The 20630-nt window shown below is 59.9% G+C and overlaps 1 protein-coding gene across 6 annotated transcripts in view; it reads right to left on the bottom strand.

Moving 5' to 3' along the window:
- Nucleotides 1-20630, bottom strand: part of STAB1 (stabilin 1) — a 26707-nt gene extending 6077 nt beyond the window's left edge. For 2 of the 6 annotated variants that reach the window (XM_047095436.1, XM_047095438.1), the window contains exons 1-46: nucleotides 20492-20627; nucleotides 16456-16592; nucleotides 15996-16111; nucleotides 15684-15769; nucleotides 15545-15614; nucleotides 15091-15186; nucleotides 14629-14739; nucleotides 13950-14146; nucleotides 13571-13701; nucleotides 13263-13390; nucleotides 12882-12970; nucleotides 12546-12683; nucleotides 12263-12406; nucleotides 12021-12083; nucleotides 11627-11740; nucleotides 11489-11542; nucleotides 11167-11247; nucleotides 10562-10720; nucleotides 10133-10195; nucleotides 9805-9900; nucleotides 9529-9615; nucleotides 8928-9039; nucleotides 8273-8459; nucleotides 8069-8162; nucleotides 7812-7970; nucleotides 6433-6528; nucleotides 5724-5819; nucleotides 5522-5569; nucleotides 5213-5343; nucleotides 4946-5057; nucleotides 4477-4554; nucleotides 4296-4394; nucleotides 4064-4162; nucleotides 3787-3918; nucleotides 3518-3646; nucleotides 3289-3345; nucleotides 2840-2923; nucleotides 2119-2314; nucleotides 1924-2019; nucleotides 1789-1834; nucleotides 1611-1687; nucleotides 1265-1390; nucleotides 1009-1082; nucleotides 789-863; nucleotides 418-540; nucleotides 68-115 (exon numbers count right to left, since the gene is read on the bottom strand). In XM_047095436.1, the coding sequence (XP_046951392.1) occupies nucleotides 68-115; nucleotides 418-540; nucleotides 789-863; nucleotides 1009-1082; nucleotides 1265-1390; nucleotides 1611-1687; nucleotides 1789-1834; nucleotides 1924-2019; nucleotides 2119-2314; nucleotides 2840-2923; nucleotides 3289-3345; nucleotides 3518-3646; nucleotides 3787-3918; nucleotides 4064-4162; nucleotides 4296-4394; nucleotides 4477-4554; nucleotides 4946-5057; nucleotides 5213-5343; nucleotides 5522-5569; nucleotides 5724-5819; nucleotides 6433-6528; nucleotides 7812-7970; nucleotides 8069-8162; nucleotides 8273-8459; nucleotides 8928-9039; nucleotides 9529-9615; nucleotides 9805-9900; nucleotides 10133-10195; nucleotides 10562-10720; nucleotides 11167-11247; nucleotides 11489-11542; nucleotides 11627-11740; nucleotides 12021-12083; nucleotides 12263-12406; nucleotides 12546-12683; nucleotides 12882-12970; nucleotides 13263-13390; nucleotides 13571-13701; nucleotides 13950-14146; nucleotides 14629-14739; nucleotides 15091-15186; nucleotides 15545-15614; nucleotides 15684-15769; nucleotides 15996-16111; nucleotides 16456-16592; nucleotides 20492-20572 (4815 nt within the window). In that variant the 5' untranslated portion in view covers nucleotides 20573-20627. Of the gene's footprint in view, nucleotides 1-67; nucleotides 116-417; nucleotides 541-788; nucleotides 864-1008; nucleotides 1083-1264; nucleotides 1391-1610; nucleotides 1688-1788; nucleotides 1835-1923; nucleotides 2020-2118; nucleotides 2315-2839; nucleotides 2924-3288; nucleotides 3346-3517; nucleotides 3647-3786; nucleotides 3919-4063; nucleotides 4163-4295; nucleotides 4395-4476; nucleotides 4555-4945; nucleotides 5058-5212; nucleotides 5344-5521; nucleotides 5570-5723; nucleotides 5820-6432; nucleotides 6529-7811; nucleotides 7971-8068; nucleotides 8163-8272; nucleotides 8460-8927; nucleotides 9040-9528; nucleotides 9616-9804; nucleotides 9901-10132; nucleotides 10196-10561; nucleotides 10721-11166; nucleotides 11248-11488; nucleotides 11543-11626; nucleotides 11741-12020; nucleotides 12084-12262; nucleotides 12407-12545; nucleotides 12684-12881; nucleotides 12971-13262; nucleotides 13391-13570; nucleotides 13702-13949; nucleotides 14147-14628; nucleotides 14740-15090; nucleotides 15187-15544; nucleotides 15615-15683; nucleotides 15770-15995; nucleotides 16112-16455; nucleotides 16593-20491 lie in introns of those variants that run through there. The other 4 variants (XM_047095440.1, XM_047095437.1, XM_047095439.1 and 1 more) reach the window with 4 other exon arrangements.

The raw sequence follows: 20630 nt of genomic DNA, 5'->3' as shown, positions 1-20630 counted from the left end.
CGGTGGGACTGGCAGATCAGAGAGACCCAGGCCAGACTGAGGAATTGGAAGCCAGTTGGTCACTCACCAGGAGGTGGAGGCTGAAGAATGAGGCATGCCTGTCCCGAAGGAGCTCCTGGGGGGGGCGAGGATCAGCTCAGATTTTGGGTGGCCCCCATTCAGGGCCTGGTGCCTGTCCCAGCACCTGCAGCCCAAGGTCTGGCCAAGGCAGAGATGAGGAAAGGAAAGCCGGGGGTCTGAGCTAGGGTTAGGATTAGTTTCATGGATCATAGCTGGGTCAGGCCCAGGTAGAGTCAGGGGTCAGGGTCACGGTTAAGGCCAGGATCAGGATCAAACCTGGGGTCTTAATATCATGGGTGAGGCCCATGGGGAGGCATAGCCAAGATTGGGTCAGGGGTCTAACTTGGGCATCATTACCAGGCCAACTCGGGCACGGCAGGTGAAGCCATCACCCACGGTGTGGGCTGCGTCACAGGTACACGTCCTCTGGCCATCCCCTGTGCTTTTACACACAGCATAGGGGCTGCAGCCTCCATTACTCTGAGGCAGGGATAGGAGAGGGAGAGGCATCAGTGGCTCTCGGACTCCTCTGCCCCATCCCTGGGTAAGGGGCCACGAAGACCCCCGTCCAACCCCCAAAGCTCAGTTTGCTACTGATCAGTCAGACTGGAGCTTGTGGGAGGGCGGCTTACCCTTCGGAGGCCCTTGGGACCCTGATGGGGGCAAGGAAGGCTGGTTCCTGCCTCAGTCCCCTTCCCCTATGAAATGAGGTGGGGCTGGGCCCTGACCTGGGAGCAAGGGTCCAGGAGTTCACAGGTCCGGATGCCATCCCCACTGTAACCCTCACGGCAGCTGCAGGAGACCTGTCCCAAACCCTAATCAGTGCGGCTGCTGGGCCCCAAGAGCAGGCCAGCACCCTTGACAGAAGGAGCCCCCCGCCTGGTCTGAGGGGGGCCCCACCCTACGAGGGAATGGCACAGTCCCAGTGTCCACCTCTGTTGTGCTGACCTGCTGGGGGCCTGTAGGGATACATTCAGCATGCATGTGGCAGCCCCCGTGGTGGATGAGACAGCTGTTAACTTCTGGGGGAAGAGACGCGGGGATGAGAGGAGGCCCTAGGCGGCCCTTCATCTATGCCATCAGGTACTCACCCCCATGCTCTCAGGGCCCCCCGTGGGCCCCTCAGCCTCTCCTAGTGTGACTCACGACACTGAAGCCAGACCCCTGGCCCCACGTACGCCCAGGGTAGGGACCCCAGCCTCACCCTGGCACAGCTCCCCATCTCCTGTGTAGCCATCCTGGCAGGTGCACGTCCGCTGCCCAGGCGCCACCTTGGTACAGTTGGCGTGAGGGGAACAGCCCCCGTGGTCACGGGCACAAGGGTCCACCTCTAGGGGCAGATGATCCCAGAGAGTTGTGAGGAGCTGGCACAGGGACAGAGTGGGGACAAGGGAAGAGGACGTGGGAGAAAGGAAGAGGTCAGAGGGAAGGGCAGGCCCCGAGATGGGACCGGGATCGAAACTAGATTCAGAGGGACTGGAGAGGGCTCTGCAGGGAAAGCCACTGCAAATTTCAGGGTGGGGGCCCGGAGCATCCGTGTGTGACTGGACCTGAACAGTGGACGCCGTCGCCTGAGTAGCCCGCAGCACAGACACAGGCCGGGGCTGTAGCCGAGTCCTGTACGCAGCTGGGAGGGGTGGCAAGAGCTCAGCCTATGCCTGCCTGGCCCTTCCCTGCCCCCAGCACCCCTACCCACTTGCCCACCTGCCCCAGGCTGAGCTCACTCACTTGGCATTGGGATCGCACTTCTTTGGGCATTGAGGGCCGCTGATCTCTGGAGGGGTGAGAAGATGGTTCTGGTCATTTGGACCCAGGAACCACCTCCCCAGGAGTCACCCACCTCTCCCCCTTGAGGCCACTCACTCTGGTCACAGCGGGGGCCCTGCCAGCCCGCATGACAGACACAGCTTCCATCCCCTTGGAGCCCCTCCTGGCACAGCCCATGGGCACAGTCGCAGACTGGGAGCAGAACAAGGGGGGACAGGAGTTACCCAGTGCTCCCGTCCTGACCCTGCTGGTCCATCCCCGTGCCTACCGTCCTCCACCCTCTCCAGTCACCTCCGGCACAGGTGGGCCCATAGCGGCCCAGCTCGCACATCTCACAGGCTGTTCCATGGAAGCCCTCGTGGCAGTGGCACTCTCCGCTGCCCAGGAGCCGGTCCTGGCACTGCCCGTGGCCCGAGCACACACCACCCAGTCCCCCGGGGCACGGCTCACACAGCGTGCCGAAGAAGCCAGGGCAGCAGTCAGGCACCTGCAGGGAGGGGGCAGGGAGAGGCCCGGCACAGGCCAGATGTAGGGGGAGGGAAGTGGGGGGCGGGGGCAATGTTGGAGGGGTGGGGCGGGGACAGGCCACAAAGCCATAAAATGAAGCAAGTTGGAACCAGGTGAGATGGCGGCTGCCTTCTACCACCCTCCCCGTGGCAGGGGCAAGGGAACGGAGCCTCAGGCAGGCGACAGCTGTGCCGGGTCTCACAGTGAGAGACAGAGCTGGGCCCAGCAGCTGCCCCTGGGGCCTGGTTGACAGTGTCTGGGCTGAGCCCCTTTCCCCTCTCCCCATCCCTACTTCCTGGGGTGTGGCCATGGGGACCAACACTGGCCCCACTGACCTCAGACCTCTCCCCCTTACCCTCCCTCTGGGCCCTTGCCCCTCTGGCCTCAACCCTAGTCCAAGCGCAGCCTCTGCCTTTGAAATCTAGGCCAGGTTTCTCCCCTGGGCCTGCACTCCCACTTCCCCCTTTCTGGTTAGACTTGGGGGTGGGGGTGCCGCAAGGCAAACCTGGATCTTCTTGGCACAAGTGTAAGAACAGCCCCGGGAGAATGAGTAGCCAGATCGGTAGACACAGCTCTTCCTGGGAGTGTTCTGGAAACAGGGGCAGGCAAGGAGGGCTCAGCCCTTCGCTTGAGTAGGGGCAGACAGTGAATGGGGAGACAGACAATCAGGACAGACAGATATCAGATGACCAGGACAGCAGAAAATTAGGGAGGGATCAAGACAGGTAGACCTGATGAGGAGATGGCAGGCGGGACCCAGGCCTCGGGCTGCAAGTGAGTGAGGCCTCCTCCTGGCAGACCTGGGCCTGGGCCTCCTGGCCTCTACCAGGGAGGTCAAGCAGCCCTTGCTGTTCCATTCCCCAGGCTTGGGTGAGCCTACTGGGCCCTGCGGGCTCAGACACCTTGGGAGCAGAGAGCAGGCGAAGCTCAGAGCTGTGCTGGGCCCATCCTCACCTCCAGCTGGAAGCCCTGAGTGCAGCGGAATTTCCGGGTGCAGTTTATGCATTTCTCCTGCGGGGAGGGAGGGCAGAGCTTTCAGGTGGTCCTGGGGTGGGGGGCCCCCCCAACTCACCTTCCTTCCTGTCCCACCCCTGACCAACTGCCCTGCCCTGCCAGCCAGGCCAGCCAGCACCTCCCAGTTCTGAACCCCCAGCTATCCTCCCCACCGGCCTCGGCCTCTCACCCGCAGGGACTCGGCGTGGCTATGCAGGCAGCGGCTTGAGCCCACAGTCAGGACCCCCGACAGGCCAAACAACGAGCGGCCAGGGGCCTCCAGCACAGGGCCTTCCAGCGGCATGTGGTTCACCTCAGGCTGAGGAGGACAGTAGGAGGCTGAGTCCACCCCCCACACTTACCACCCTCACCTTGGGGCTACGGGGGCGGGGGCGGTCTCCAGGACGGGTGGTCTCTGGAGCAGAGCTTGCAGACTCCCAGCCCCCGACCCCCGCAGACCTGGCCGCTATGGTTGTAGAAGACGAGCCAGTGGGCAGGGCCCAGGAGAGAGTTGCGGTGTCCCCCTTTCTGCAGGGATTCTGTGGAGAGGGCTTCCCCCAGGATCACGTGATGTCGCACTGTGTCTGCATCCTGGCAGAGAAGCAGCTCAGGGACTCCGGGGACCACCAAGTGCCCAGGACAGTATGTTCCACCTGCCCTGTCCCTTTGTCATAGGATGGGAAGCTCCCCCAGGTTTTCACCCTCCCCTTCAGTGGCCCTATCCCAGTGACCTCACCAGGATGCTGCTGTTTCCCTGGGCCTCCAGAGAACGGTTTGTGGGCACGAAGATGGTGTAGGCCGTGGCTGCCTCGATCTGGGGCACCAGGCTGTGGTGCTGGAGGCAGGAGGGCCAGGGTCACCAATGGGCATAATCCCCCTCAGTCCCAACCCCGGGGCCAACCACCTCCCTCCAGGCCCAGGGGAGGGCGCCCCGACCAGGCACTCCCCCTCTCTCCTCTGTTCCTTACCTGCAGCAGCTCCCGGAAGAGGTGGAAGGCAGGCACCGAGTCTAGCTGCTGCAGCAACCCCTGCCCGTGCAGTGCGTCCCCTCTCGGAGGCAGTAAGACCTGACGTGGAGCATAGGGGCTGGTCAGTATGTCAATGCCCCTCAGCTTAGGATGGTCCCTGTGCACACCCCTCTGGCCATACCTGGCTGAGGACATGTAGGACACCATTGGTGGCAAGGAGGTCAGCCACATCCACGCTGGCATTCTGCACCCAGACCCTCTGGAAAACAGCAAGCAGGGCTCAGCCACAGGGAGTCACAGGTAGACACTTAAGAGCGGGTACAGCACCAACAGAGACTCTGCTGGGCACACAGGCAGCTATCGGTGGCCCCCAGCCTGGCCCAGACACCCAGAGAACCTACCAGATGGGTACACAGACCCACACCAGGACCCATGCACAAAAGGGACAGGTATGCACATGCAGAGAAAGACAAACAGACGGCCCCTGGCAGGGCAGTCACTGCTGGTCCCAAGACACTGTCCAGAGTATGCCCTCTGCCGGCCCTGTGGAGGTCGAGGGGACCTCAATCTCATCACCGGGGACCCCCTTCTGGGAAGTCCCCCACCATGTTCTGCACGACCCCCTCTCCTGCCCAGAGTTCACCACGTACCCCACTGATGTTGTGAATCTCCCAGCGTGTGGTGGGGCTCAGGGTGGCCACATCCTGCCCAGCCAGCCGGGCCAGCTCCTCCTCAGAGAGGGCACCCTGGAGAAAATGGGCCCTGTGGGCACGGAACCAGGTTAGTGTAACCTATCCTGGGACTAGGCTCCACCCCAACAGGTGGACATAGGTCGTCAGAATGAGAACCTCTGGGGAGGGGCGGGATCTCACACAGAAGTCCCTTTCCCAACCCAGCTCCCTGCCCTGGCTGCCCACCTGACCAGGTGCGGTAGCATCCTTGGCTGCAGCCAGAAGGCCTGGTCCTCGGGGCTCAGCCTACGGATGGCAGACTCAGAGGGCACCAGGGCTGTGACTCGGCTGTCGGTAGGAAGAGTGATGCCAGCACTCTGTGCGCGTGGTGACAGGGGGGCAGGGGGAGTAATGAAGGCAGCCACCTGAGATTGCTTGCTCCCAGCCTGCAGGCCTGCCCCCACCTCCAGCTCTTGGAGATATTATGTGGCACCTCTGCATCCAGGGAGGCCTCCTGGATTTGAGCCCCAACCCCAGTATTCTGCCCTGTCCTACCTTGATCCACTGGTAGAAGACAGAGAAGTGAGAATTTGCCTCCAGCTCCTAAGGGAAGGGAAAAAGCTGAAGTCATCAGTCTAGGGACAAACCCAAGCCCCCTCCTCACCAGGACCCTGAGCACTGCCTCTTCCCACCTGAGGTGTGTGAAAGGACCCCCCCCCCCCCACCGCCGCCCTGCCAAACACAGGGACCCACTCACCCGGAAGATGTCTCCGTAGCAGTTGAAGCCATCACCCCCATAGCCAGAGGGGCATGTGCAGACCCGCTGACCTCCCCCCACTGCTTGGCAGGTGGCCTGAATTGCAGGTGGGGCAAAGAGACAGGGCCCTCCGTTCAGTACTCAGATGGCAAGCTGGACAGCACCCCATCTCTCTGTTCACCCTTATCATCTATCTTCCTGCTGCCTGCCTGTCTTGCTACCCAGCCCCACCATCTGTCTGTCCATCCAGCCAATCTGCATTCATGTTGCTCCTTTGGTATGCCTGGCCCTAGGTCTCCAAGGTCACTGAGCACTTGACATGAGTTACCCCACTTCATCATGACAGATGAGTTGGGAAAGCCCAGGGTTGAGGGAGCACCCAGGAGGAGACGCCTGAACTGAGAGCAGGAGGAGCTAGCTGGGAGGCCTTCCAGAATACGTGGGCAGAGGTGCAGTGGTGTTAGAGCAGAATGAAGTCAGGACAGACAGCAATGGGCACAAAAAGGCCACAAGAGCATAGAAGAGGGTAGGGGGCAAGGGAGGAGACGGGAGGCAGGGCAGGGGTTGGGGCCTTAAGAACAAGTGAAAGCTCTATACTGTGGACAAAGGGGTGACATGGTTTGGATTTGTGGCTTGGATTCCAATCCTGGCCATAGACAGGGACAACCAGAGAGCCTCCCCCAGGCTCCGAGCCCTCTCGCCCCCTCACCAGGTCATGGCAGCCACCGTTGCCTGCCCGGCAGGGGTCAATAGGACTGCACACATAGCCATCCCCTGCGAATCCCAGCTTGCAGGTGCACCGGCTCTGGAGAGGTTAGAAGCAGAGGGTCTTATCTCACCAGGGGCACGCCCCTCTCCTCCTCCACTCCCCAGCTGTCCATGGGCCTTATGTCCTGGGGAGCCTTGTTCAGACACATGGAGCTTCTCCAGATCAGGATTCTGAGGCCCTGAGGGGAGGCTGGCTCTCCAGATGAGCCAACAGAAGTGATGGCATCGGCAGGGAAGCATCCATGGGGACTTGGTACCCCTCTGCCCTCAGGCCTGGGAGAGGTCAGCAACGTGTGGTGAGCAGGCAGGTGCTGGCAAGGCTGGCCCCAGGGCTGGCGGCACAGACCCACCTCTGACCCTGCCACCCTGCTCTGATCCTTCCCACTGAATGCCTGTGTCTTGGGCTTGTCCCCACTGCAGCTGAGTGGTGACACCCCCCAGATCTCAGTTGCCCTCCTCTGCAAGTTGGGGGAATCTCAACCTGCTTATTCTGGTCCTCGGTTCAGGACTTTAACATTGTGTAGCTTCTTGTGGAGTGGAGAGTGCCAGCCCTCATAGCCAGCTGGGTGCTCGCCATGGACACCCCACAGGCGGGTGGCCCCAACCATCATGAGAAAGGTCCCTGCACACACTGACCCAGAGCCAGCCAGGCCTGGTCTCCCGATCGGCATACTAGACACTTGAGTGCCACCTAGTCCTCAGGTTCACGGGTCTGATGTGCCTCACAAGGAAAGCTCCAGATGCTCAGACCCTGTGGCTGGGGTCTGAGGCTGCAAAGCTCCACAGCTGGATTTCCAGGAGTCTAAACATTTGGGGATGCCACTTTCCTTGGGCAGGAGTCTCCCCCTGCTTTGCTCAGCTTTGAATTCCTAAGTCTAGAATAGGGACTAGCATGTAACACACTCCTGGTGCCATGTGGGAAACCAGTGAGTGAATGAGTGAACTCATGGTCAGAAGACAGTGGCCCTGAGGCCAGAAAGAGCAGAGGACTTGTGGACTCAGTTACGAGAGTCCTCATCCCCGAGGGATGGGAGCCGCGGCCTTCTGATTTGGGGAATAGGCAGCCTTGGACTGGTGCTAGAATGCGCCTTCCTTTAAAACTGTCATGGCCTTCATGTTGTCTCCAGGACACGTCTGCTGCTTCTAGACTACACAACTCAACATTCCAGACCTGCATTCTCACTCGTGTCTGAGATTTGAGACCCTCAGCTGGAGTTCTTGGGAGTGGATGCCCATGGAGCCAGATGGGGTGGGGTGAGAGACCCCCAGAATGAAGACCCCTTGCCCCACTCTGCTGCCTCTAGGCTTGCTGTGCCTCACCTGCCCAGGTCCCACGTAGCTGCAGAGGGCGTCGGCGTGACAACCACCTCTCACATCCAGCTCACACTCGTCGATGGCCACACAGACACGGCCGTCCCCACTCCAGCCTTTGTGGCATGTGCAGTGGTGGTTGCCCAGGGCCCCAGGGACACACTCAGCCTGTGAGAGCCACGATGAAATGACTCAGCTCTGCAGGATGGTGGGCTGACCCTCCCACCCCTGGGTCAGGGCTTCAGGAGAGAGACAGTGAGACTGACATTTTCTGAGCAGCCACCACGGTCTGGGTGGGAGCAGGGGTTGCTGGGTGTACAGGAGAAGCCATCACCCTCGAAGCCATCGAGACAGACACACCTGCAGCCAGCGAACAAGAGGCCTCCAGTGAGCCTCTGGAAGAGCTCAGAGGCCGAATGAACTGACATGCATGGTAATGGACAAGACAGAGGGGAAACGTGAGTCCTCACCTGGTAACGCCTCCCTGGCTAACACAGCGGGCGTGCAGGTGGCAGCTCTGGGCCCGTTCCGTGGGCCCACAGTTCACAGAGGACTCATTGCAGAAGTGGCCGCTGAAGCCTGGGGCACACGTGCCACGCTGGCACACACCCCCACTGCCTGGACGGTTGTCACAGAGACCGTGGACGCAGCCACAGTCTGCAGGGAGGAGATGGGATCAGGAAAGCTAAGACAGGGGCAGAGCTGGCCGGGAGCCAGGATGAAGCCACGGGAGCACTGGGGACAGGGAATGGGGCAGCCAGCATAGATTTGACTTCAGGGTCACAATATCAGAGGCCATCCCAGACTCAGTGGACAGGCAGAAGAAATGCAAGCAGGGCCATTCATTGCTTTCAGTCACCCCATTCTAGCTTCCCTGCCCCCAACAGCACCATCAGAAAGTTCTTTTGTGTGTCCGACTTAAATCTCACATGCTTTAGATTGAACCACAGCTGTCATCCTGGCGTGGGTGAAGGAGACATCTATTTTTGTCCCCAAATCCTCCCCTCCTCCCTCTGGCCTTCACTCTTCCTCCTGGGGCTCTATTCCCCTTCTTGAGAGTCCCCAACCCTCTTTCCAAGCAGAGCCTTTTTTCCCTGGCAGGCAGCCTGGGCCAGGACCACCCACCTTCCTGGCACTGGTCTCCATGCTTGTTTGGGTTAGAGCAGATGTGGCAGGCGATGCCTTTGTAGTCTGGGAAGCAGAGGCAGGCCCCGTTGCCCCGGACCCCGTCGCTGCACTGGGGGTGGACAGGAAGAGGGACCAGTCATGGGGTGGGGGCTGTCCTTGCCCTCCCCCACACCCTCTTCCTCCATGGGGTGGCTCTGAGCTTCTGCTCCCCGCGGAAGACCTCACCCTGGAAGAGACCAAGCCACCGATGCTGCCAAAGAACTGGGGCCCTAAAAGACACCCGGCCCTGGAGGCTTCAGGGGGGACCTCTGCGCAACCTAGAAACACACAACCCCTAGGGTGTCTTCCCTGCCCTCGATGCTACCAAGTGGCAAAACAGAACACACAAGAAAAGCACTGACAAATAGGTTTCATGAAAACAGGTGCCCAAGTCCATCTACTTAATTATTTCTAATTAAAATACTAAAAACAATATGGTCCAACTCCCTCTGCCTAAATGTTGGAAACCTGAGACCACAGAGCGGCAGGCTTGACTCAGACACACAGGGTGTCACTGGCCAACTCCCACCCCTCACCCCAGGGCAGTGGGGGGACTCACGGTGCCTTTGCCATAGCAGGGGTTGGAGAAGCCCCCAGGACACTGTATACAGTCAGGCCCAAAAAACCCTTTGCAGCAGCCAGGTTTCTGTAAGAGACAAAAGCGTGTCTGAGGGTCCATCTGGGGCCACTGCTGCTCTCTGGTCCCATCTCTAGAACAAGGGGGTGCATGAAGCCCCTCTGGGATGCAACACAGCTCTCTGAGGAAGGCAGCCTGCTCTGCCCCGGAGGGGAGGCTCCAGCTCACCAGCAGTGAGCACCCCACACCCAGGCTCACCAGGATAGTCTGGTTGCAGTAGTGAGCGCAGCCTTTCTTCAGGACGTTGAGCCCAGTAGGGTCATGGGTGTAGACACACTCCTTGGGGAAGATGTCCTGGGGTGGGCCGTGCAAAGCTGATCAGCAGGTATGGGGCCTGAGCCGGCCCCTTTTGCCAGGCAGCTCTGATCCAGGGACCACTCAGCACTCTGGGTCCAGAATTCCCACCCTCAGTGGGGCCGAGAGGGACTGAGCCTCCAGGTCCAGCCTCACAGGGCCTTCTCCCCACCCTGACCCATGACGGAAGTCTCACTGGGCAGCCCTAAGGGCCCAGCCAAGGGACACTCACCAGCTTCATGCTGTTGGGGGGGCACATGCTGGTGTTCAGGGCTTGGCAGTCCACACAGGAGCCCTGTGCAGGGAAGGGCCGACAGGAGGAGGGGGGTGGCGGGCAGAGTGGTTAAACATGGTTTATTTATACAGAAGACCCTAAGTAAGCGTCACGGAGCCAAGCCCTGAGGTATGAGAGAGTCAACTGCCGGAGGGCCAGGGCAGAAGGAAGAGCTTAGCGTGGGAGTGTGAGAACTGTGGCAGAGGGCTGGGACAAAGGGCCAGAAGATGCAGGAGTGATCTTGAAGGAACCATCAACAGCACTGCTGAGACCTGGCGGTGGGGGAGGCAGGCACCTCTGTGGGGTGTGTGCCCAGGCCCCAGCCCTAAAGCCACTGGAGGAGAACAGGGACCCCAGGAAGGCTGGGACCGTGCGGCACGTGCTCACCGCCACGATCTTGTACTGCTCCTCGTTGCAGTGCTTAGGCAGGATGGGCAGGATGGTCGGGGGCAGCAGGACACCCTCCAGCATGTGGATCACGCCATTGGCAGCCAGCACGTCCACTCTCCGTAGTGGCACCCCCTCGGGTCCCAGCAGGATGCGACCCTGTGGTGGAGCCCAGTGTGCAGCCTGTCTGGCCTGGCAGACCCCTGGGCCCATGCCTCCTTCATCCCCACAGCCCAGCCTGCCGGCCCTCTCCTCTCCCCTCTCCCTGGCTCTCCAGAGCCTCCTGCTCTGGCAAAGCTGCTCCAGCCTCTGTGTCCTGAGCCCTGTAGTGCCTGCTTATGTGGTTTCCAGCCTCTGTGTCCCAAGTCACACGGAATACCGCCCCCCCCCTTGTGCCCACCCTCCACGTCTTTGGAGCCCCCCCGGTCTGTTGGGCCCCAGGAGAGGGATTTGATCTGTGCCTGCCTCCCACATAGTCCCACCAGGGCCTGCACTCCATGGGGCTCAGAGCATAAAGGCAGGTCCCAAAGAGACCACATAACCAGCCAGTCATCACCAGCTCCTCCATCAGTCCATTTGTTCCAGATTTTGTTTGTGGAGCTCACCTCCTCAGAGATATTCACAGCCAGGACCTGGTTTGCCATGGTGAGGACCCGACCCTTGGAGATGAGCTTCTCAATGGTCAGCTGAGGCGGAGGAGAGTGTGGCCTTAGGCTGGGCATTAGCCACACTGTAAAGCCCCAAACAGTCCTGCCCAGGTGACTCACAGCCACCACCTTGGTCCCCAGACTCTCTTCTGTGCTTATAGAGTCCAAACAGATGGGGAGAGGAAAAGGGACTCCCAGGGAGGCCAAGACCTACAGACAAGCATCCAAAAGCCCAGCAGCAGGTACAAGCTGGTCACCCTTCCAGAGAAGAGCCTCTCACCTGCCCATGGCTGTAGATGTGGTACTTCACCAGCTCCTGTAGTTTGGACAGACCCTGGCAAGGGAGAGAGGGCTTGGTAGGGGAGGGTAGAGGCCCAGGTACCCTGTCTCTCCAGCCCCTTCTCCGCACCAAGCTTACTGCTGTGAAGAGGTAGATCAGACGGCCATCACGCAACATGTCCACAGCCTCGTTGCTTGGGACAAACACTGTGAATGGCCCAGGCCCATCCAGGATGGAGGGTAGCCCACAGTTCTGTGACAGCGAGAAGGAGGCTCAGCAAGGCTCGGCCTCTACCTCTGAGGCCTGCCTGGGCCCCACAACCCTCAGCCTGCAGGGAACGCCCACGAGGAGTAAGTGGGAGACAATGGCATTGGGTCCATGCTAACACAGGACCTCAGGATGGTGATGGGCAGGTTACAGGGTGGGGGCATTGGCAAAGACCATACTACTCCAGATCCCCAGATCCCTCTGGGGTAATGAGGGGTCCCGAGCCAAAAGATCAGATGGGCTAGGACCATTCCCCCAAACTCACCTCCAGGATGGTTTCAAACCGGCTGAAGGCCTCAGTAGAGGCAAGGATCTGGCCGATGGTTCTCTGTAGCAAGGGACAAGCATGAGAGCCCCAGAGAAAAGGGTGAGGCTGCGTCAGCCTCAGAGGGGAAGGAGTTCTGTTCCACTCCTGCCCAGAACTGCCCCTGCCCACTCTCTGAACTCTGTGGGAGTCAGAGGTCACCCAGTGGCACGAGATGGAGAAAGCGGAGGGCACTGGCTTACCTTGGGGTCCTCAGGGAGCTCTGGTGGAGGCTGCCACTGCAGAGCAGTGACCAAGTGGAAGACACCATTGGCTGCCGGGTAGTTGGCCTTTTGGATGGTGAATGTTTGCTGGGGGTGCTCTTTGTACTTGTATGTGTACTTCTGCTGAGACGTGAGACCTCTGGCTCATACGGCACAGGCCAGCCTCCTGTCCCAAGGCTCCGTTCCACCTCCACACCATTGTTCAGGCAGCGTCCCCCAACTGTGACACCTCTGGTCCCCAGGCTGGGGTTGCCCTCCTTACCATGAAGTGGTTGAAAGTGACGGTGAGCTCCTGCCCATCCAGTGTCCACCACCTGCGTGTCTGCTGGGTCCCCAATTCCTCCAGGATGTGCTGTCCCGCTATGATGTGCTGTTTGCAGAGCTGCCGGGCAACGGACGCCTGTGGGCAAAGGGGGACGAGGGTGCCGAATGGGCCCGTGGCGGTTGTCATGCCACGCTGCCCAAGCAATGGAGAGGACAAGGGGCGTCCCAGGCCTCAGATCCCCAGAGTGTGGCCTCTCTTGGGGCCCTCAAGCCTGGGGCAGGTCCAGGGAGGAGGCAAGGGCTGGCAACCAGCTCCTCAAGGGGAAGGGCTCACGTTCATGGTCCTGGAGAAGACAGACGAGAGGGACGGTACCAGCACGGTAAATGGGCCCGATGTGGTGAGGATCTCGCGGCAGCCCTGGTCTGGGAGCCGGGAGAGGATGTATTAGAATAGATCTGGGAAAACCTCAGGCATCAGTCCTATGTTTTGGAGAGTTGGGTGGGGGGCACTGGGCCTAGGTCTAGGGTAGATGAGAGGCATCAGGATTTGGGGGACTAGCTCCCACCTCCAATCACACACCCCACCCTGGCCCACTCTACTTCCATAGCTCTTGGGCAGAGAGACAGGGCATCCTTGCAGAGTCCGCCCCTCCCTCCCTCCTAAGAATGTGAGTATGAGGGACAAGGTCACAGGCAGGCGGTAGGGGTCACACACCCAACATGGCCAGGGTGACTCTCAGCCGCAGGAATACCACACCCAGTTGGCTGGCCTTCTGTATCTCATGGAGCAGGTGTCCATAGCAGGCACGCCCATCCCCTACCTCGCCCTCCTTGCACACACAGCTAGGGACATGGGTAGAATGGGTCAGGGCAGGGGTATGGCCAGTCCCTACCTCCTGGCCCTCATGCAACTGTCCCCTCAGGGCCTTTGAACTGAGGGTGCGCATGTGTGCACACTTGCCCCTGCCCAGCCCACCCTCTCTGCTCTGCCCCCGGTGCCCACCCCGAAGCCCTCGTGCCTACCTGGTCTTCCCATCGGAGGTCACCTGACAGGTGGCTGACCGGTCGCAGGAATGAGGGAAACAGTAGGCAAAGCAGCCCGCAGAGGCATTGTGATTGATGCTGACCAAGCCTGGCTTACACTGGCAGGAGGCCTGGGCCACCAGGCAGGGGAAGGAGGGTGACATCACATCTGTGAGAACCACTGGCATCTGCTGCACCCACAAAGCTATGCTCGGCCCGTGCACCCACCAGCTGAGAAGAGGGCTGTCATCTTCTTCCCATTTTACAAAGGGGGCAACTGAGGCTCCCAAGAGGCCCGTGAGGGCCAAGAGGCCTAGGGTCCAGTAGCCAATAGGGGTGGGTGGACCACGGGACAGGCCCGAGCCAGGGCCCGGCTCACCTTGCCTGATCTCAGGTACAGACACACGGTGGAGTTGATGGGGCAGCCACCATGGTTGATGGTGCACGGATCATGGGGCAGACACACAGTCCCGTCACCGTGGTAGTCCTTGGGGCAGCGACACTGTGCCTGCCCCGTGGGGCTCACTGAGCACTGGGCCAGTGGGGAACAGGGCGATGGCTGGCAGGGATTAGGGGCTGCCAGGGCAGAGAGAGAGAGAGCCCAAGTGAGCTGAGCACCCAGGAGCCTCATCACGTCTGCAGGAATGGCCCAAAGATGAGGTGAGCAAGTTGATCTAGAACTTGGAGACAGGGCCTCTCTCGGTGGCAGGCTGTACTTGCTGTAAATGGCCAGATTGTACTTGCTGGTTTAAAAGGGGGCGCCTGGGTGGCTCAGTCGGTTAAGTGTCCAACTCTTGATTTTGGCTCAGGTCATGATCTCACAGCTGTGAGATTGAGCCCTCAGTCCAGCTCTGTGCTGCCTGTGCAGAACCTGCTTGGGATTCTCTCTCTCCCCCTCTCTCTCTGCCCCTCCCCGGCTTGTGTGCACTCGCTCTCTCTCTCTCTCTTTCTTTCCAAATAAATAAATAAGCTTAAAAATTTTTTTTTGTTTAAAGGATGTCTTCCCAGCCCCTGGTCATTCTGAACTTGGGCCTCCGGCATCTAGGTCGCTGACTTACCTCTACATTCTCTGCCCTGCTGGGTGTGGCCCGGGAGGCAGCTGCAGGCAGGGGCCTCTGCAGAGCACTGGGAGTTCTGGGGACAATTCAGGGCCTGGCAGACTGGCAGCTCTGAGTGAAGAGGGGGGAGTATTGTGGTGACTCAGAGCTCCAGGTTGGGGAGGAAGGAAGATAGGAACGAAGATGTTCTGCCCAGTTTGCTGTGTAACTCTGGCCAGGGCCTTACCCTCTCTTGGCCTCTGGGCAGTATAGGTCTCAGATGGTGTTCCCTCCCCCAGACCACTGTGTCTCTTTCCTATTCCTACTTTGAAAGAAATTAGGCTTTGGGCAGAAGTCCTGCTGAGGCTCAGGCCCCATCCCTCACCTACTGGCCTCTCTTGCTCTGGTCACTGAGCAAGGGCTCAGCACTTGCTCAGTGAGCAGGAGGCTGCCATTCCATCCTATCCCAGCATCCCTGCCCACCTTGGTCACAGCGGGCTCCGGTGTATCCAGCAAAACACAGGCAGCTTCCATCTCCAAGTGGCCCATGGCTGCACACGCCATGCACGCAGCTGCACACTGGGAGGGACACACAGGGACACACGGGGACATTGAGTCCCTACCCTCTGCATTTCTAGAACTCAGTTTCAGCTGGCACCAGCCCAAGAATACAGGGCTGTAATGTAGGACCACAGGGGAGATGGGAGCCCAAGGGAGGCTCCTGGCCTAGCCTAGGGGCCCAGGGTGTGGCTTCCTGGTGAAGGCCTCTGGGAACAGTACAGGGCTGGAGGTATGAGCTGGCAAAGCTCATGTCCTTGGAGGTGAAGTGTCAGGCTGAGGGACTGGGAGGGAGCCTGCTGGGGGGCGGGTACATGGACTAGGTCTCCACAGTTCCCCAGGTGGGCAGTGGCCCTGCCCCTGCCCCGCCAGCACTCACCTGACTGGCAGTTGGGCCCAAATCGGCTGGGGTCTTGGCACTCCTGGCAGGAGGAGCCACTGAAGTTTTCCTGGCAGAGATTTGCAGCAAGTCAGTGCAGCCCTCCACTGCCCCCACCCCAGCCCTACCAGGCCCTTACCTGGCACACACAGGTCCCGTTCCCGTCTATGCCATCCAGGCAGGTCCCACGGCCATTACACGGAGTCTCAGCACCTCCAGGACACTCTGTGAACCACCCCCCCCGGAACTCAGCTGTGCCCCTAGGAACTCACAATTCACCCTGACCCCAGCAGCTCCGGGCAGCCCCGGCCCCTCCCCCAGGCAGCCAAGCTATGCTGGTGCTCACTCAGTGTCCATTTACTGAATGAGTGGAAGGTGATGCAGGCAGAAGCTACAGATGGGGGCACCCAGGGCTGGAGTATGAGGAGCAGGGCTGGGCCCCCACCAATACCATAACACTGGGATCCCCAGTAGCCGGGGCAGCAGGCCTTCTCCACCACGTCCTTCCAGCACTCCATGCTGCAGCCGCTCATAGACATCAAGGAGTCCCCCAGCTGCACCTCGTAGCTGGGCACAAAGGTGGGCAGGGTGACAGGAGGGACTCCCACTCTGCAGCCCCCAGCCTGGCCTCCCCACACTGGGTTCCAGTGCTCTGGCTCTGCCTCCTCTCTGTCTGCCTGGTCCGGAGCTGAGCACAGGGCTGGCAAGTAGTAGGTGCTCAATAAATACCAGGTGCCCCACCTCCTCCCTACTCCCTATCTCTGCCCCACTGGTAGGGCAACAGACATGTGAATAAGTGAGTCCCTGCCCTCACCACCCAAGCCTGCCAGGCTCTCCCTCGTCCCCCCAGCCCTCCCCCACCCTACAGGATGCTCCTGGAAGTGGACAAGGATGGAGGTGGGGATCCACACCGGCAGTCCTGTGAGATCTTCTCTGGTAACTCCCGAAGCCAGCCTGGGGGGCACATCCGCCTCTTAATGGCAGGGCACATGGTGCAGGGTATGCGCATGACAAACTTGGTCTTCACATCGCAGCGTCTGGACCGCACCTGGGCAACAAGTGGAATTTGGGGCGAGGCAGCCTGGACCCTGTACCCAGTCCTGGTTCTGCTCTGACTGAGGCAAGGCCTAGCACTTCTCTCCAGGCCTTGGTTTCCCACCTGTTCCAGTGAGGACAGGGGAAGCTGTGAGAGATGGGGAAACCTGCCTGTCACAGGTCCTCCCTGCCACGGTATGTTCCTATACCACAGCCACGGACTTCTGCCCACGGCCACAAACATATGCCCAGAAGCCTCAGAGTCTACACCTCCTGACGTGATGAGAACCCAGCCATTTTGTTAGACCTTAGTTCATTCAGATGACAAAACTGAACCCTGGGCCCCAAACCACCCAGAGACTGGGTCTGTCAGGGACCAGAACCTGAATTCTCAACCTAGTGTCCATTATCACCTCTCACTTAAGAGTAAACACTAAATGCCACAGCAGACACTGCTTGGGAGAGCACAGCGATTCAATTCCCAGGCCCAGGCAGAACCCCTTTGGTCATCACTTTGCCCTGAGCATGTCTCCACTGTGCTGCTAAATGACCCTCTCAGCAAGCCCAAGGGCCTGCTCAGCTGCCCCAGGGGCAGAGACCCAACAGCCAGCCCCAGACCCAAGAGGTAGGCCTGTGTGAGCAGACGTGCACAGGGAGTCTGCATGGGTTCCCTAAGTCCTGACCCCAGGCCTGGCGCCTGGCCCCTGGCCCCACACAAGAACGCGGACCCAGAGGTCCACAACTTATCATCGGGTGGGCAATGCTGGCGCGAGGGAGCTGTGAGGACCCAGGCGGCTTCCCAGGGGTGGTGACTCAATTGAGTTGGGGCTGAAAGATGGATAAGAGTTGGCCAGGGTAGTGCCCCTGGTAGAGGGGACAGGAGAGGCAAAAGCCAGGAAGTGGAAAGGAGCAGGTGACAAAGTGTGACAAGGCAGAGAGCGGCCAAGGAGAGAGGCCAGTGGCCAGGCCAACTGGTTTGTTTTAAATGGACCTCTGGCCAAGGTGGGGGAGGGGGTGGGGGGAAGAGAAGAGACCATCCCCTGAGGGTGCCGGATGCTGAGAAAGCCCAGCCCTGTGGTCCCACTCACTGGCCTGCCACAGCCCCTGCCAGTCCACTATCCCTGGGGCCACCGTCATGGCAACAAAGTCCCAAGAACAGTGCTATGCCCTGGAGGGATGGAAGTTTAAGTCTACATTGTAAGTGGGAGAAAGGGCCATAGGAGAGTGTGTGTTGATGGAAGAGAGGATTTGGGGTTCCAGGGCCCAGACTAGAGAATCTAAGATATTCTAATCTAAAAAATGCTGAACATGCTGCGGTGCAAAGGGAGTGAGCCCAGAACATCTCTTTCCTAGAAGGTTACACGTGTGAGGCCTCTCAAGGCAAGAGGAGAGAAGAAACAGCAGCATGACACTTCTGAGAGGATCCGAGGGCCGCTTTCTGCTGCTGATTTGGCCCTTTCCGCTCATGCCTCTGCGGTCTGCAAAGAAGGAAGTTGCTGAGAGTGGCCTTAGGCCCAGCCGTGGGGCTGAGTGTTGTGGTCTCATTCCCCACCCTGGGGCTCAGCCTTTGCTGAGCCAGGAAATGTCTAGGAAGTTGGGTAACTCCAAGCCTGGGCAGCTGCTGGCTCAGGGCAAAGGCACCCCTGAGGGCCACCTGGCCAGCCGGGCCCAGTTGCCATTGTGGCCACCACTGGCCCGGGGACTGGCTCTCAGAGGAATGGAAGGGTTTAGGGGAGGGAGACAGCACGCTTTCTTGGCTCTTGGCAGGACGGTGGGGTGTGGAGTGTGGAGGTGAGCACAGGAGGAAGGTGTCCCAAGGGGGACACACTCACTCTCAGTCTGTTGCATTGGGAAATGTGTGTGAAATGGTGAAGGGTGGATAAGTCAGTGGCTGAATCATACTTTCCGTGGGGAGTGTACCAGATGTGGGCACCGGGCCCCTCTGCCCTACAGCCTGGAAGGGGCACCAGCCTCCCCAGTGCACAGCGTCACCGCTGGTCCCTCTGGGTCACAGCCCAGTGCTGAATCAGATTCTCTTCTTTCCCGGGCACCTCAGAACTGCCTGAGCCAGGCCCTGGGTGCTGCCCCCTCCCTGCTCCGATCCAGAACTGATTTTGCAACATCTGCTTCCCACAGAGACAGATGTTGCTGGGGAAGTTGAGGAGACATGAGGTGTAAAGCCTGTTGCCAGTGGGAGAAATTCCCCCAAGATGGGGCCTGGGGCCCAGAACCCAAACTGCCTCAGAGGGGCAGCCCCCTCCAAACCCCCAACCGCTTTCTCTGCCCTAGATCAGGGCTCTTCTCCCTCCAACCCCCAGCTTGAGACTACAGGCTCCGCCAGCACCAGCACAGAGGAGACACTAAGGAAAAGGCGTTTTGAATGGACAAGGGCTAACACTCCCCCTCTTCCAGGAAGCCTTCTTTGCCTCTACTGCCTGAACCTGCCTGTGTTTGAGTCCTGCTTCTGCCTCTCACTGGCTGTGTGACCCACAGGTCATCCTTACCCCCTGGAGCCTCATTTTCCTAATATTTAGAGAGGGCCTCACACTATAGGGATTGCCAGGAGGGTCGGGTGACTGAGGATGCAAGAGAAGGCCGGTATTGCCACCTCCCTGTTCATAGGAGCCCCGGGGACCATCAGACCTGGCCCAGGCTGGCTAAGCCCCAGCCCCAGGATACCGACTCAGAGGTGGTCAGAGCATAGGTCTTTGACAGGGAAAAATTCCCAGCGTGAGGCCCCTCATCGACCCCTGTCCCCAGAACATGGGGAGGTGGCAAGGCCTATGAAATGCCCTTGTATTTCACTTGTGGGAAAAATGGAGGAGGGAGGGAACGGGAACCCACCTGCAGGGCTCAGCCTCCAACCTGCCCATCCCCAGCTCCGATCTGGCCCTGCCTGGCAGTGGAATCCTGGACAAGTCCTTCCTCTCTGGAACCCAGCCTGCCCACTAATAATAATGGGGACAGCAGCAGCTGTCCCAAGAATCAAATGAACTTGGCCTCATGGTGGAGGGAACCCTCAACTGTAGGCAGGCCCCAGCCAGGCAACTCTATCTCCACATTCAGGGTGGGAGGCTCTTCCGGAAGCTCCAGTGGGGACAATGTCCCTGCTCCGGGGCTCAAGCAGACCTGCAGCCCGGCAGACGGGAGGCAGCTGACACACATGGGACCTGACAGCCACACACTGGGACCCCTTCTCTGGGGATTCACAGGCAGTGATTGGGAGTATGGCTCCAGCGTTGGACAGACCGGTCTCCATCATCCTTGAACTTAAGCTCCCTCAGGCAGAGAACAGGACCCACTGTCCAGGGGTCATGAAGATTCCAGAGGATAATGGCCAGGTGCACCCAGGGCTGTGCACCTGATAAAGGGCAGCTCTTAGGTTTGAGAGTATTCCTGTTGGCTGCTGCTTACCCAGAGGGAGTAGGGTTGAGTAGACCTCATTCTACCCCTGGGGCCAAATACAGGCACACATACATGTGTGTTCCACAACCCTCCAGGGTTGGGGGTGATTTTATCTCCAATCCCCAGGCCAGATCCCCAGGGTCACAGAGAGACCAGGCCCCAGTCTGGACAGGGAAGGCAGGAGGATGGGCCTGGCTCTGTACCCCCCAACTTCAGGCTGGGGAGCCCTGGGATGGCTGCCCACACCACATGGCTGGAAGGCTGGATGCAGTTACAGGAGGGCAGGCCAACACACCCCTGCCACCCGAGGCAGCTAGACACAGACCTCTCAGCCTGTGGAGCTGGGCACAACAGCCCAGCCCTCTGGTCTTGCTCGGAGTCAGACAAGTATCGGCTGCCCCATGTGTCCCCCCAGACCTGTGCCCGATCTGTGCACACTTCCCTCCCTGCTCCCACCACTGGCCAGCGGGCCTGGATACCATGTCCCCCACACTGGCTCCTACTCACCTTCTGCCCCCTGGTGAAGCTGGAGCCTGCTAGGCAGAAGGCCAGGAGGCAGAGCAGGAGGAGGCCCCGGGGCCCTGCCATGGCTGGTGGCGGCTGGCGGGCACGCCGTCTAGGACAGTCAGGGCAGCCAGTGTGGGGA

This window comes from Lynx rufus, unplaced genomic scaffold (genome assembly GCF_022079265.1).
Source record: "Lynx rufus isolate CCGP_SWC_20201006 ecotype Redwood Valley unplaced genomic scaffold, mLynRuf1.p SCAF_4, whole genome shotgun sequence".
NCBI lineage: Eukaryota > Metazoa > Chordata > Mammalia > Carnivora > Felidae > Lynx > Lynx rufus.
The sequence above is the reverse complement of the archived record's forward strand: the minus strand, read 5'-3'. Positions and strand labels throughout refer to the sequence as shown.